Genomic DNA, 16610 nt, shown 5'->3' with positions numbered 1-16610 from the left:
CGGAGCGAGTGGAAATAATGCGAAAACGGTTTCCCTGTCACTGACACTTCCTCAAACAGGTTGACGTGACGTGTGACGTTGAGAGAGAGCGAGAGAGAGAACAAGCGAGTGAGAGAGAAAGAGGGAGAGACAGACAGATAGAGAGAGGGAGAGAGAGAGGCTCTCATACGGTGCAACTCGAGTTGTCTCTGAGCATTTACACACACTCCCGACTGCGTGTGTGTGGGGAAACACACGAGCGCTCTCGGCAGGGCCGCCTCAGGGGGTGTGCGAGCAGTGCGGTCGCACAGGGCCTCGCGGGAAGGGGGGCCTCGCAAAAAAAAAGCAAAAAAAAAAATATATAATTTTTTTTATTTTTTTGCGAGGCCCCCCTTCCCGCGAGGCCCTTTTTCATCACAGACCTAAAATCTAGTTTTGCTTATATGCTTATATATTTCACATTAGACACGTTTGTAGAATGTGTCTGACTTCCTGCCTCTGCGGCTCTGCAGACTGCAGTTTTCCGGTTTCTGCGGATTTGCTGCTCTACAGATTTTAGGATAGTGTTTCCGGCCCGTCCGCCGTAATACCAAATAGAAGAAGAAGACACACGAGGTAGATAATTCAGCGCTATTCAGAGGAGCGAGGCGAGTGGATGTCTTTTCAAAAGCCGCATGGATCAGAAGAAATTACACCGTGGGCCAAGAAAGTCTCCTTCCAACTTTACCATTGGCGCCGCTGCCGCCGCATTGATACTGCGTTATGGTGAGTCAACCTATGATTATATTCCCGCCGTGGACCTATGCTCTCTTTCTCTCTCTCTGGAGCCAAACTGGTCGACTAGCTAATATAGTACTACTAGTAGCTAACGGTGTGTGCCTGGTGTCAGCGCCTGTATTGCTTTTCTCATGTTGTAGTTTCAGTGGTAGTGCGTTAGCTAATGGTTAGCGATAGCCGGGTTGAGCTAACTGGCTAACTGATAGCATCAAAGTAACGTGCGCAGCCAGCAGCTAACGTCGTAGCTAGCTGCCGGCTAGCTGCCGGCTGCGCACGTTATTTTGATGCCATCAGTTAGCCTAGGCTAGAGTTAGCTGTTAGCTTGTGCTACGAGTCGACCATTGACATTAGCCGTGAGAATAGCAGGGGGTTCTGGCTTATTTTGTCCCGCCAGCGAGAGGCCTTTCGTCAACGTGGAGACCTGTGTTGCGGCCTTTCGCCCTGCGTTCCTTTTGTGCAGGTAAGATTAATGAAAATGTCATGACATTACCCCACTCTTCCTTCCTTCCCCTCCCGAATGTTTTGTTAATAACGATGTTTTTTTCCAGGCAAAACATATGCTACTTCACAACATTTGGAGATACGACATGTGCTGTGTGTGAATGTCTTGGTCGCTTGTGTAGCTTGGGTAGCGTTGGGCCGTTGGCCAAAGCTGTGTGTGGCCTGGTGTCACAGTACCTGGCTAGCCTATTTAGCTGATGTCGGCCATTGGCTCCTTGCTGCTTTGGTTTCTCTGGTATAGACCCTCTTCTTGTTGGATTTAAGTGTTGATCTTTGTCCTTTTGGATCTCTCATACATGCTCTAGTCTCTCTCTAACACACACACACATGACAAACACACATGTTCTCTCTCTCTCTCTCTCTCTTTCTAACACACACAGTCTGCCTATGGCGGCCTTTCTCGATGGCTAGGCTGTGCTCAAGGATCTTCAGTCACAGTGCTCAGGTATTCTGCCACTGTGTACTCTCTGTTTAGGGCCAAATAGCATTTCAATTTCTTTCCAATGTGTCTCTCTCTCTCTCTCTCTCTCTCTCTCTCTCTCTCTCTCTCTCTCTCTCTCTCTCTCTTGGATTTAAGTGTTGATCTTTGTCCTTTTGAATCTCATACATGCTCTAGTCTCTCTCTAACACACACACACATGACAAACACACATGTTCTCTCTCTCTCTCTCTCTCTTTCTAACACACACAGTCTGCCTATGGCGGCCTTTCTCGATGGCTAGGCTGTGCTCAAGGATCTTCAGTCACAGTGCTCAGGTATTCTGCCACTGTGTACTCTCTGTTTAGGGCCAAATAGCATTTCAATTTCTTTCCAATGTGTCTCTCTCTCTCTCTCTCTGTACACTGTATATTGACTGTAGAACGGGAGCTCTCTCTCGCTCTCTCTTTTGCTATATGTTGACTGTATCATGCCCCGCCTCGGGCAGCGCTATTATTTAAGAATATGTTGACTGTATTAAAAAAAATATATATATATATATATATATATATATTTTTTTTTTAACCTTTTGGGGGGGGGGGGGGGGGGGGGGGGCTCGCGTTAAATCTCGCACAGGGCCTCGCATTTCTCCCAGGCGGCCCTGGCTCTCGGGGCATCTCTCCTCTCTCTCTCTATCTCTCTCTCCCTCTCTCCCCCTCTCCCTTTCCCTCTCTCTCTCTCTCCCTCTCTCTCTCGCTCGCTCGTTCTCTCTCGCGCTCTCTCTATCAGTACTCGCGTCACGTTAACCTGTTGCAAAATATCATAGCGCACACTCCCGCGCGTATTCCGAGCCGTGCAATAATATAAGCGGCACGGTGGTGTAGTGGTTAAACACTGTCGCCTCACAACAAGAAGGTCCAGGGTTCGATTCCAGCTTGGGGACCAGGTTTCCATGATGCCAGTTACCCAGGTGGGGTATCTCCCAGGCCTTTCTGTGTGGAGTTTGCATGTTCTCCCCGTGCTCGCAAGGGTTTCCCCCCCCGATAAGATAAACCCAATGGAAAAACGTGCACAACAACAAGATCGCTAACGCTGTGGCGTCCTTGACGAAGACGGACAGGAGCACTTGGATTGGTCCCCTGGCGCGGCTCACGTTGCGCCTGTCTGCTCCCGGCTGCCCTTGGGGGGGAAGGACGACGGGATGGGTTAATCGCAGAGACGAATCGCATGCATGCCGATTAATGACCTCTGAGCAGGTCCTAAATTATATATATTCACAGGGGTATATGTTGTCATTTGAAGTTACCAATGCATTGTCCCGTGGGATTATGCCCCCCCGCGGCGAAATTAATTAGTCTCCCTCCCTCTCTATCTCTCTCTCTGTCTGCCAGTGCAGACTGTGGGTGACTGTCATACAGCGCATTGCGAGTATGGGCGGAGCCCAGCCAAAAACAGCTTGGAATCTTGAAGGGTAGAAAATGCTGCTCTACAGAACTTGATTAGAAATACAAAACAATGATTTTTTTTTTTTTTTTTTAACTTTGACCAGTCAGCTGGTTCTTTTAGCGTTTATCGCTTTTTCTGGTCAAGCATGACCGACAGAAACAGGTTGAATGGGGTATAGATCGGGGGAAAGACACTCTGAGAAAATACGGCGAGTCCGGCAGTCGAACTCGTGTACCCCAGATCCGTGACGCGCACGGTTGTCCCCGACGCCGAAATAGCGTCCGAGGTACGCGGTGAGCTACTGGAGCTCCCTACAACAATGAATTTTTTTGAGAAAAAAAACGTACAGATGTGTTTCATAGACTCACAGGAATTGTGTAAAATTGCCCAAATAGTGAAAGAAATAGTAAGATAGTTCCCCTTTAAATAAAATAAGTTGCCACAGACATTACAAAAGACGTTTCTTCCTCCGCTCCCACCCCAGGACCCCTCAGGACCAACACCCCGACCCCGCTCCGCCACTAGATCATGGCCTTTACTTTCCAGTTGTTGCTGTATGTTTTTATCTGCCCAAAATTCAAGCAAGCATGAAAGCATTACAGTAACGACGTTGTGTGTCAGCAAGTTGATACAGAAGCCTCTCCCGTGTTTTGGTACAAGCTCGTACACCACGCCCCCCGCTCCCACTGGCGCGCACCCGGAACCACCTATTTCAGCGGTCCAGGTTTGCAGCGAATCAGCGTCCCCGGGGACGCGCGGGGGCGTTCTCAGTAGGACAGACACACCCTTTTTGGGTGCGATCGGGCTGTGATTCGACCCCGAATGGTTAGTGAGAAAGCCCCCTTATTAGTGTCAAATCACGGAACCAGTGTTTCTTGATTGCCCCACTCTGTGGCTTTTGTCCCTTGAAGAAAAGGTTTGAACTTTCCACTGTAATGCAGGAACGTGTAAACAGCTGTTTGCTCCGGACCTCCCCTGTCTCCTGTCTCTCCTCTCCTCTGTTTGTGCACTGACAACATGCCTTCACTGACGTGTCAATTCCAGGAATAGGATTTATAGATATCATTTATCTGTTAAAAAGTTGTCATGGTATGACACATACAAATGTAGTTACTGGTAACTCGCAGGCATTGCGTAGATATTGACGAACAATGTGAATTGAGTGGCTTTTCTGTAGACACAGATTGTTCCGAAAATATTAAATATGTTTCCATTGGACATGATGGTCGTGTCAGACACGGGGAAACTACTCAACGGAGAACGGGGCAGTATCTGCTCCTCATTCCTCATTTATGCAAAATAGCCCACCAATTTCATATTTATCATTCTTATGTATGAGAAATATGTTAAATGAAACTAAATCTAACATGGGCCAATTTTAATTTGTAGGAGAGACGTGAGCATTTTTAAAGATAGTCCATTTCTCAAATAAGATTTTGCACAATGCGCAAATGCATTTCAGTAATTTTTTATTCAAACTTACTATGTATATATAAGCATCATGACTTAGACATTTTCTGCTCAGAAATCCTACATATATTTGATTATACAGCCTACATTCAGTATATTTGATTATACAGCCTACATATATTTGAGTATACAGCCTACATATATTTGATTATACAGCCTACATATATTTGATTATACAGTCTACATATATTTGATTATACAGCCTACATATATTTGATTATACAGCCTACATATATTTGATTATACAGCCTACATATATTTGATTATATAGCCTACATATATTTGATTATACAGCCTACATATATTTGATTATACAGCCTACATATATATGATTATACAGTCTACATATATTTGATAATACAGCCTACAAATATTTGTTTACATGAAAAGAACAAACACACACACACACACACACACACACACACACTACACACACCGCGGCACGGTGGTGTAGTGGTTAACACTGTCGCCTCACAGCAAGAAGGTCCAGGGTTCGAATCCCGCTTGGGGACCAGGTTTCCATGATGCCAGTTACCCAGGTGGGGTATCTCCCAGGCCTTTCTGTGTGGAGTTTGCATGTTCTCCCCGTGCTCGCAAGGGTTTCCCCCCCGATAAGATAAAACCCAATGGAAAAACATGCACAACAACAAGATCGCTAATGCTGTGGCGTCCTTGACGAAGACGGACAGGAGCACTTGGATTGGTCCCCTGGCGCGGCTCACGTTGTGCCTGTCTGCTCCCGGCTGCCCTTGGGGGGGAAGGACGACGGGATGGGTTAATCGCAGATACGAATTGCATGCATGCATCGCATGTGTGCCAATTGATGACCTCGGAGCAGGTCCTAAATTATTATTAAATTATAAATTATATTACACACACACACACATGTTGTTTGACTACACAGCACTCCAAAGGAGGGTGCTAGGCCCTGTAATGGGAAATATTAAAGGACTAAACGATGAGCCGTTTACAATCTGAGTCATTATTAATAATAGAAAAGTTTATTTACAATAAGAAGAAAGGTTATTTCACCGTGGCCACGTATGAAAGGACAGTCAACAGCCAGAGACAATATATGTTAACCCACTAGCGTCTGGCCGAAGACTGACCCAGATCGCTGTTCACACGTATGCCAAATACACAGTTGTCAGACATAACATAATATATCAGATATGATGATGAAGGTAAGCAAAATGGTTCTCAGTAACTGGGAGCAAACAGCAACTTTGTTATGACTGGTAGGATGTCAGAGTGATCTTAAAGAGACATACACACATTAACCAGTCAATCTGGTCATATTGAAACTCAAGCTGCATAACATGATATCTCCACACAGATATATAAGAACATGATAATATATTTCCACGACAGTTCCCTCCTCTGATAATAATCAATCATTATCACTTCACAAAGACAACAAAAAATATTATCAACCACAAACCAAAAATAACACAAATAATAAAAACTCAGCACAAACTATTTTTATTATCTAAAAAACAAAAGGTCCTCTGCATAGACCCCGTTTCACGTGCAAAAGAGAAGTTGCCATAACAGCCAACCATCATTAGCGTCTCTTTGCAAATGTCCAGACGGTGGTCTCAATAGTACAGTCCAGCCCCTGGTTTTGTCAAGGCCGTCACCAAGCTGAAAAATAGAATCACAAAAAAAAACAGGACAGTATTCCGCCAAAAAGATAATTTCCCCTTATTCAAAACAAAAACATTCTCACCAAACTCGTAGCAAAAACAGATCAACAGCAAGAAACAAAACCAAAACTTGCAGACTCATCACAAAGAATGAAAATATAATCTCAGGGAAATCACACATAACTCAAGTTTACCATTGCAATGTACAGCATATCCAAAACCATCACCAACCTGAACCAAGTTCAGTACATCATTACCTAATATCTCTTAGGATGATACCGTAATATCTGTATGTGTTATGGTTCAAACTTGCCTCATTTATCATCCGTGACGAATCCCGGAACGGTCTCTCCTCCTTCCCCCGGCCCATGGTCCAAACCCCCCCCTATGCAATCCATGTATGCCATGGCTCGGTCCTGATGATCCTCCCCTCCGATGCAAGGAGCCTGTCCGGTGAATGGCTTGGACCTGCTGGAAACTGTCTCTAAGATCTTTATCTCTGGACCACTGATCCTATCAGACTGGAGTCAGCTGTCGGTTGATGGTCTTAGCGCCCCATCGTTCACTAGCCGATAGGCCCTCTGCCTCCTAGGTCTGGAGCAGAATGGGACAGCTTACTTTCTCAGAAACCAGCTGTAGTCGGTCCCCCCCCACTCAGGCCCTTGGTTGTGGCCCTGATGGAACAGGCCTGCTAGAAACTGTCTGTGTCCATGCTGTAGCTGCAGAGTGGAGCTCCGGTTCAGTAGATTAGCTGGGCCAGCTTGTCTCCCCGTAATCGGCTGTAGTCGGTTCCCCCGTCAGGTTCTCGGTTATGCCCCTGATGGAACAGGTCTGCTGGAAACTGTCTCACAGATCTTTGTCTCGGCTGATGGTCACGGAGAACTGTCCAGTGTCACAGCTGTAACTGCAGAGCAGAACCCCGGTTCAGTAGAATAGCTGGGCCAGCACTCATCAGTGGTCCTCCGCGCGTCCTCTTCTCGGGCAGAGACGGGGTGCCTGGACCGCACAGGAGACTGAAGAGAGACACGCCCAGCGAGAGACTTCACCAAAGGAAAAGGAGAAAAAGAAAACCTCCGGTAACATTTTACAGTCAAAGCAATACATAGCTCAAAAATAACTGAAAACAAACACGTGCACGCCTGTGACAGATGTATAAGATTAAAGAGAGAGAAAGAAATAAAAAATTAAAAGTAATGTATTCTGAAGCTGGACGAAGGTCATTCAATTACACTGTCACTCAGGTTTAGAGGTTGGGGGTGACATGTTGTAGCTCTCACATCCTTACCAGAGGACAGGTCTAAGACTGAACTGAACTTAAGGGGAGACACTGCAGGTGAACTAATATATATCACAATGAAACTTCCCCAGTTGACTCCTTATATTAAGACAATACTTTTTTTGTATTACAATTGTATGTTCAAATACGCAAATGAGGCCTGATCTACTTAAATATGCACTAATTTGCATATAATTCCAGGACAGAAATCTGAACATTGGATAAAGCCATTTTCAAAATTATAGTTTCATTTTGTTGACATATTAGAGCCAAAGGTTATTACAGAGGGGATTTTGGATATCTCTTTTTATCACTCCATAAATCAGAAAATACTCCATTCAGTCCACTTTTATGGTAAAATTCCATATTACGCCATGTTTTTAGGAATAAAATGTGATGTAAATCAGGGTATGAATGCTATATCAACAAACCCCTCTGCAAATACCTTCAGAACATAGATATGAATAGAACTGGAAGGTTTGGTGTATGTGAGTACTACTGAAGTGGAGATTTCTGGCCCGGAGTATGAGGAAAAACTCTTAAAACACATTTTTTTCCTTTTTGGAAAACGCCTTCAAAGTTCTGTTTTTTTTTTTTTATAGGTCATTGTACTATATTACTTGACCTCTTTATTTAAAATAAGTTGGTGAATGGGGGTGTGGGTGGCACAGAGAGTGAGCAGGCTACAGTAAACGTATCTGTACATGTGTGTATTGTATTGTGTACTTAGATGTTTTACCAATAACCAAACTCAAACAAACAAATCATAACACATAGTGGACCAAAAAATCAAGCAACATCTAATAAACAAACTCAAACAATTCAAACAGGTGCTCCTTACAATCTGATATGACTCACAAATAGCTTCTAAAACCTACACTGCAGCCCAAAGAAGGACTGCTAGGCCCACCACATGTCTAATCTAACAAAAAAAAACGTAAATCAGGTCCTAACACAAATTATTTCTCCGGCCCCCTAACCTACCTATATTGAAAGCTAATGCACTGTAGACCTAGCGTACTTCAACCACTCCTGCTATCAGCCAAAGATCATATCGACCATATACCCGTTAAGTATTTTGTATAATACAAGATAAGTATATCGTACTAATCCCTTCAATGACTGCCCCAGGGTTACATGGTACACAGGAAGCTGACAGCCAGAAAACAATGAAAGTACCTACCTGTGGTGTCCACTAAACTAAATATTTAAACAGCATATAAGTGGTCAAATCAAATTATAAATCAAGAGCATACTCACCTGTTTGAAGACCCGCTAGAGCCCCCATGTTACATTCAAGCCTAAAGTATGGCTCGTGTAGGCCTTGAATGCAACGTGGTGGACACAGAACAAAACGGGAGTTTATCAAAAATAACTATCTATTGGAACAGCTATTACATGGAAAACAAAAACAGGAAGAAACAGTGTGGTGACGTGTCTTCAAGACTCTGCCTATTTATTAGGTGTGAGAAAGCCCCCCTAGAATTCCAACTCCCTCTTTATTCTATAACTAACCCATTCAAATAACTGCACCATCTCTCTTTGTGCTCACTAGATTCTCTAACTTGAATCACTCCCACTCCGCCACTAGATGGTAGTACAGACCGATCTTCAAAAATGTGCCTGCATTATCCCACTGTCCCCCCCTAGATGGTGGCAAACTCAGCCCAGAGGATTTTAGCTGACGTGTCACTTCCTGGTTCTAATCTCCCCGTGGCTCTGCGGCCATTTTGTCTTGGTGCAAATTTGTCGACCTTTCTCCTGCCCTGCACTGTTCTGGTCCCACACTCGCTATCTTACATTGGAATGTAAACATTCAGCCGTGCTAGTTGTCAACTGGCAGCTGCACTAAATTGGTATGTGTTCCATACAAGCTCTTACATTTCATACATTTATTTATAATATTAATATAAATGCCCCCCCAAGAAATTTAATACCTGTGCAAATTAAATTTAATATTTTTTAAGGCCTTAATTTTTTGCATTTTTTGCAAACCGCCCAGAACAGAGCTGCAATGTTAGTTTTTTCAGGAACACTGTCTTTTCGTCTCAACCTGTTTTCTTATACCAACAAATTGTCAGATGCATTGAGAAATGGGAAATATTAAAGGACTAAACGATGAGCCGTTTACAAATCATTCTGAGTAATTATTAATAATAGAAAAGTTTATTTACAATAAGAAGAAAGGTTATTTCACCGTGGCCACGTATGAAAGGACAGTCAACAGCCAGAGACAATATATGTTAACCCACTAGCATCTGGCCGAAGACTGACCCAGATCGCTGTTCACACGTATGCCAAATACACAGTTGTCAGACATAACATAATATATCAGATATGATGATGAAGGTAAGCAAAATGGTTCTCAGTAACTGGGAGCAAACAACAACTTTGTTATGACTGGTAGGATGTCAGAGTGATCTTTTTTTTTTATCCACTTTTTTTTATCCCATTTTCTATATTTTCTCCCATCCCAATTTCGTAGCATCCAATTCAACCCTCCCCTGTCACGAACGCTGTTTCTTGCCTCCCACAAGCCGGCTGCAATGTGGACTAAGTCATACATAGCACGAGTCCCCTCCGGTACTTGAGGTAACAGCAGTCGCATCTTTTCACCTGCGCAGCTCGATCTCTCAGTGGCGAGGAGTAACGCGTGGGAGGCTCACGCTGCCCCCGACACTTCCTGATTCTACTGCGCAGGCGCACCAACCGACCTGTAGGAGTCGCTGTCCACAACGCCCGATCGTGTGAATATTAAAGGCAACCAACTTGTGTTCAGCTTTTCGTTCAGCGTTTCTCTGATTGGCCACGTGACCGCCCTAGCACACGCCCTTTTCCGCTGAGAGACGCGGCAGAAGCGCTGGTCGAACCAACGCGCTGGTCGCGCGCTGGTCGAACCAGTTCAGACAGAGGTGTTTATTTATATTAATAAACATATCTACTAGAAACACTGGTGTTCTGTTGTGTGACTGTACTAAACTCTTCCACCACATGACCGACATTTGACATACAGTACACCTCCTATCTATGTTGGGATTATGTTTGGTCATGACAAAACAATAAAAATCGCTACTGTTAGTAATGCTGCCACCACCCACTTCAATGACAGAGCTCTCATATTTGCGAATGCATAAACTATATCTTAAATTATGGCGATGTGTCTAATATGGCTGTCGCGAAGTCATTGATAAGCGACAGCCATATTAGACACATAGCCATAATTTAAGATACAGTTTATGCATTCGCAAAATATGAGAGCGCTGTCATTGAAGGGCTTCCTACAACAGAGCACCGCCGCTGCTGCTGCTGAAGCTGGATCAAGCCGCGGGCGGCGCACGGAAACCGGGGAAAAACCACCGCGTCGCCCCGCTGGCGCTTCAGCAGCCTCCACGGGCGAAATAACATATAACGTTACAGCGTACAGTTCCACACTGATGTACAGTGAGTGTTTAATATGGCTGTCGCGAAGTCATTGATAAGCGACAGCCATATTAGACACATAGCCATAATTTAAGATATAGTTTATGCATTCGCAAAATATGAGAGCGCTGTCATTGAAGGGCTTCAACGGAGCACCGCCGCTGCTGCTGCTGAAGCTGAAGTGATGTACAGTGACGAGTGAATCTGGTAGTTGGTTGTTAAAAACGCGAAACATAATAACGTTACGCTTTCTAGTTCAGCGCATTTCATAACTGTATGGGCTTTGTTTATACTTCAGAGGTGATGTACAGTGACGAGTGAATCTGGTAGTTGGTTGTTAAAAACGCGAAACATAATAACGTTCCGCTTTCTAGTTCAGCGCATTTCATAACTGTATGGGCTTTGTTTATACTTCAGAGGTGATGTACAGTGACGAGTGAATCTGGTAGTTGGTTGTTAAAAACGCGAAACATAATAATCAGTCAGCAGCGCTCCACTGCTACCGCAGCTGAACACAAGTTGGTTGGTACAGCAGCTTAAGTTGGTTGGTAGTGGTACACAAGTTGGTTGCCCGCGCTGCCGCTTGCTCCTTGGATTTCATTTGGGACGTGGGAGGGGCTGCCGCTTGGCTGCGCGTGGGGGCGGGGGGTCGCGGCCAATCAGAGAAAAGCCGAACACAAGTTGGTTGCCTTTAATATTCACGCCGCCCAATCCCCACCCATCAGTTTCCCACCCCCTAATACGGCCAATGTGTATTAGTACGGACGACCAGCTAAACTGAAAGCAAATGTGGAGCGCTGGGCTCGAACAGGCGAGCCCAGCGTCTCCAGATTTCGTGGCGAGCGCCTTGCCCACTACGCCACGTAGCCGCCCGATGTCAGAGTGATCTTAAAGAGACATACACACATTAACCAGTCAATCTGGTCATATTGAAACTCAAGCTGCATAACATGATATCTCCACACAGATATATAAGAACTAAGGCTGTCAAAGTTATCGCGATATTAACGTGTTAACTCCCGATTCTATTAATGCCACTAATTTTTTTAACTCAAGATTAACTAATTTTTTTTTTTTTTTTTTTTTTTTACTAGACTTCACTCAGGTGTATTATTGATGCTCTCATTGATACTATGTTTGTTTCTGAAGTGTGTGTGTGTGTGTGTGTGTGTGTGTGTGTGTGTGTGTATGAGATATAGAGAGAGAGGGGGGTGAGAGAGATGAGGAAGGGGCAAGAGAGAAAGAGAGCTGGGAGAGTGTGTGTGTGAGGAAGAGAGGGGGGGGTGTGATTAATCAGCCCTTGTGTGTGTGAATGTAACAATTGTTATAAGTATAACATTTTTTTTTTTTTTTTTTTTTTATTTTTTTAACAACAGATGTATGTTTATTTTGCAGCAATTCTTTGTCATTTCCGCCATCTTTAGTGTTACATCCCCTCACACTCCAGTTCTCAGGCTGCAGCTGGTTTAAAAGCTAAAGTAAACCGGCTTCTCTGCTGGCTGTGGCTCCAGAGGAGTTGAACAGTTCTGACTCTGCTAGTTTATTTTCGATCTTTTGGCGCTTTTTTGGTGGACAAACCACCGCACATGTGCACTGTGACTCGTGACTGGAGTCTAGTTCTGCTAGCACACATAGCCTACTGTGTACAGACGGTTTCAAAATGTATTTTAAATTAGAAAGCAAACAAAATAAATGGACAAGAGAAAAATAAATCTGAATTTGGTCAGTATTGTCATTTGGACAAGCAAAGCCATTACTTTAAGTTGCAGGCAAGAAAGACAAGTCTGTCCACTGTCTCTGGTTTTAAAACTGCCCTGTTGCAGATAAAAAAAAAAAAAAAAAAAACGATTTTTCAATTTCTTTTTAATTTTGATATTCGATATCGATTATTAAAATATATCGCGATATTTATCGTTATCGTTATATCGCCCAGCCCTACATGAGGGTCATCCTTTTGTGTTAAATGGCTGCATAAAGCAAGCATTTGTTGACTCGCATGTTGATAAGAGTATTAAAACTTGGAACTTGAAAAAGATCCGTTTAAGGTAAAAAAAAAAAAAATGCGATTAATTTGCGATTAATCGCGAGTTAACTATGGACAATCATGCGATTAATCGAGTTAAATATTTTAATCGTTTGACAGCACTAATAAGAACATGATAATATATTTCCACGACAGCCCTTAACCCATTTTAAACTGTTTTATCCTGTTCTACAATGCTGTTAAACTGTTTTAACCTGCTGTTAAACTGTTTGAACCCATTTTAAACTGCTGTTAAACTGTTTTAACCCGCTGTTAAACTGTAAAGGTGAAGAAGTAATATGTTTGTCCTCCAGGTAAAGCAGTACACCATGAACCCCAAGTCGATGCCCCGGCAGCAGCTGTTAGGACACATGGACATGGACACCAGAGAGTGGGCCGACGGAGTCCTGACGCACAGCGCCAGACAGGTGGTCCGAGAGCCACAGGGTGAGACACACCAGTACAACTAACTGCTGATCCCACACCAGTACAACTAACTGCTGATCCCACACCAGTACAACTAACTGCTGATCCCACACCAGTACAACTAGCTGCTGATCCCACACCAGTACAACTAACCTCTGATCCCACACCAGTACAACTAGCTGCTGATCCCACACCAGTACAACTAACTGCTGATCCCACATCAGTACAACTAGCTGCTGATCCCACATCAGTACAACTAGCTGCTGATCCCACACCAGTACAACTAGCTGCTGATCCCACACCAGTACAACTAACCTCTGATCCCACACCAGTACAACTAGCTGCTGATCCCACATCAGTATAACTAACTGCTGATCCCACATCAGTACAACTAACTGCTGATCCCACACCAGTACAACTAACCTCTGATCCCACACCAGTACAGCTAGCTGCTGATCCCACATCAGTACAACTAACTGCTGATCCCACACCAGTACAACTAGCTGCTGATCCCACATCAGTACAACTAACTGCTGATCCCACATCAGTACAACTAACTGCTGATCCCACATCAGTACAACTAACTGCTGATCCCACATCAGTACAACTAGCTGCTGATCCCACACCAGTACAACTAACTGCTGATCCCACATCAGTACAACTAACTGCTGATCCCACATCAGTACAACTAACTGCTGATCCCACACCAGTACAACTAACCTCTGATCCCACATCAGTACAACTAGCTGCTGATCCCACATCAGTACAACTAACTGCTGATCCCACATCAGTACAACTAGCTGCTGATCCCACATCAGTACAACCAACTGCTGATCCCACATCAGTACAACCAGCTGCTGATCCCACATCAGTATAACTAGCTGCTGATCCCACATCAGTACAACTAACTGCTGATCCCACATCAGTATAACTAGCTGCTGATCCCACATCAGTACAACTAACTGCTGATCCCACATCAGTATAACTACTGTAACTGCTGGTCCCACATAAGTACGGCTAACTTTTGATTCCACATCAGTATAACTAATTACTGATCCTGACACACATGAATGTGTGTATGTGTGTGTGTGTTTACCAGAGGTGAGCTCGTGGATCGTGTGTGACGGGGACATCGACCCAGAGTGGATTGAGAGTCTGAACTCTGTTCTGGATGACAACCGTCTGCTGACCATGCCCAGTGGGGAACGCATCCAGTTTGGTCCCAACGTCAACTTCCTGTTTGAGACTCACGACCTCAGTTGTGCTTCACCGGCCACCATCTCACGCATGGGCATGATCTTCCTCAGGTGGGCATGGCCAGAGAGGGAGAGGAGGGGGCTGATTGTGTGTGTGTGTGTGTGTGTGTGTGTGTGTGTGTGTGTGTGTGTGTGTGTGTGTGTGTGTGTGTGTGTGTGTGTGTGTGTGTGTGTGTGTGTGTGTGTGTGTGTGTGTGTGTGTGTGTGTGTGTGTGTGTGTGTGTGTGTGTGTGTGTGTGTGTGTGTGTGTGTGGATGCGAGAGATCTTTAAAATTCTATTTTAAATTGATTCTCTGTCTCATCTTTCTTTGTCTTATTTTTTTCTCTTATCCCTGTCCTTTCCTCTCTTTCCCTTTCTGTCTCTCTCTCTCTCTCTCTCTCTCTCTCTCTCTCTCTCTCTCTCTCTCTCTCTCTCTCTCTCTCTCTCTCTCTCTCTCTCTCTCTCTCTCTCTCTCTCTCTCTCCTGCCCTCTCTCTCTCTCTCTCCCTCCCTGCCCTCTCTCTCTCTCTCTCTCTCTCTCCCCCTCTCTCCCTCTCCAGTGATGAGGACACAGATGTGGGTGCTCTTCTGAAGTCGTGGTTACAGCGTCAGCCGGAGGAGTGTCGTGGTAACCTTGACAACTGGTTAGGAGACTACTTCCACCGCGCGCTGGACTGGGTCCTCAAACAAGTAACCAAAACTATTATTACCTTTTATTTATCCAGGCTAGATGGCTAATACCACATTGGACCTCATTCACTAACAAGTGTTTTCTTAAATATGTTGTTGAGAACTTCGTAAGAACAGACTTAGGAAAGATCCTCTGCGGATTCCTGAGCGCATGACGTTTTTTTATCTTAAACATGAATGAAGAATGCCACTCATTCTTAAATTGAACACGTGTTCTCGCATACATAAACGCCCGCCATCTACTTATAAGAGCATGTAATTTTTTTTTTGTATGGCTTTTGCCTCTTCATAGTTCTCTAACGTTAGTCTGTCTTTCCTCAACGCTCAATTCTATAAACACTTGACCGATACCCATCAATGCACAGCGCTCTAGCATGTTCTGACTGTGAACACCTAAAGCTGAGGCTCAGACCGACCGACCGTTTTAGATTTTTGGCTCATTTTCCCTTATGTTAGAATTTTATGTAAAAATAATGGTTGCAGATATAGAGGGGGCGCCAAAACTGCACAGAGAAAAAAAAATGAAAAATGAATGGCGCCCCCCTCTGGGTGGCGCTCTAGGCCAGGGGTTCCCAGACTTTTCAGGCCGGGGCCCAGAAAATAAGGCGTCAGAGAGCCGCGGCCCAATGCACATCGTCTGTTTTTTTTTTTTTTTTTTTTTTTGCCAGACGACCGATTTTTTAAGCCAAATATCACTTCAATCCTATTAAGTTAGTTCAAGTTAGTTATTCATTTATATGTGCTATTTATGAGAGGGCTAACTTGTTGCAAAATAATAATGATAATAATAATAGCCTCATTAAAATACTATTGTTTCTTCGGTTGTTTTCAGCGTTTTATGTGCATAATCTGTTATTTAGTTTGAAATGTTCGTTGAAATAAGTAGATTTTTCGTTTTTGTTTATTTATTAAGTTAATATAAAACCATATAGTCACATTTTAGAATACAATAGAATAGAATTTTAGAATACAACTAGAAACACTGTCCTGGCCTGCTTCTAAGTTCAGTGGCCTGACAAAAAAAATTTAAATAAAAAAATAAAAAATAAAAAAAATATATTTTTTTATTTTTTTTTATTATTTTTTTATTTTTTTTAAATCATCTCGCGGCCCACCCGTGGCTGCTCGCGGCCCACCTTTGGGTCGCGACCCCGACTTTGGGAACCACTGCTCTAGGCGACCGCCTATATCGCCTGTAGGAAGGTCCGCCCCTGACCATGTGCACACAAAGCCTGCAGGCAACGCAAAAGCAATTTGCGACTGATCAACATTTTATTAGATTAAAATGTATTGTCAGTCACTC

At 44.0% G+C, this 16610-nt stretch overlaps 1 protein-coding gene across 1 annotated transcript in view; it reads left to right on the top strand.

The window, feature by feature from the left end:
* Positions 1-16610, top strand: part of dync2h1 (dynein cytoplasmic 2 heavy chain 1) — a gene marked incomplete at its 5' end in the record, with an annotated part of 340281 nt that overhangs the window by 152576 nt on the left and 171095 nt on the right. The window contains 3 exons of the mRNA XM_084336726.1: positions 13271-13403; positions 14482-14689; positions 15178-15307. Of these exons, the coding sequence (XP_084192852.1) occupies positions 13271-13403; positions 14482-14689; positions 15178-15307 (471 nt within the window). The remainder of the gene's footprint in view (positions 1-13270; positions 13404-14481; positions 14690-15177; positions 15308-16610) is intronic.

The sequence above is a fragment of the Notolepis coatsorum genome (assembly GCF_963971535.1).
Source record: "Notolepis coatsorum genome assembly, chromosome: 1".
NCBI lineage: Eukaryota > Metazoa > Chordata > Actinopteri > Aulopiformes > Paralepididae > Notolepis > Notolepis coatsorum.
This window is presented reverse-complemented; position numbering and strand designations above follow the sequence as displayed.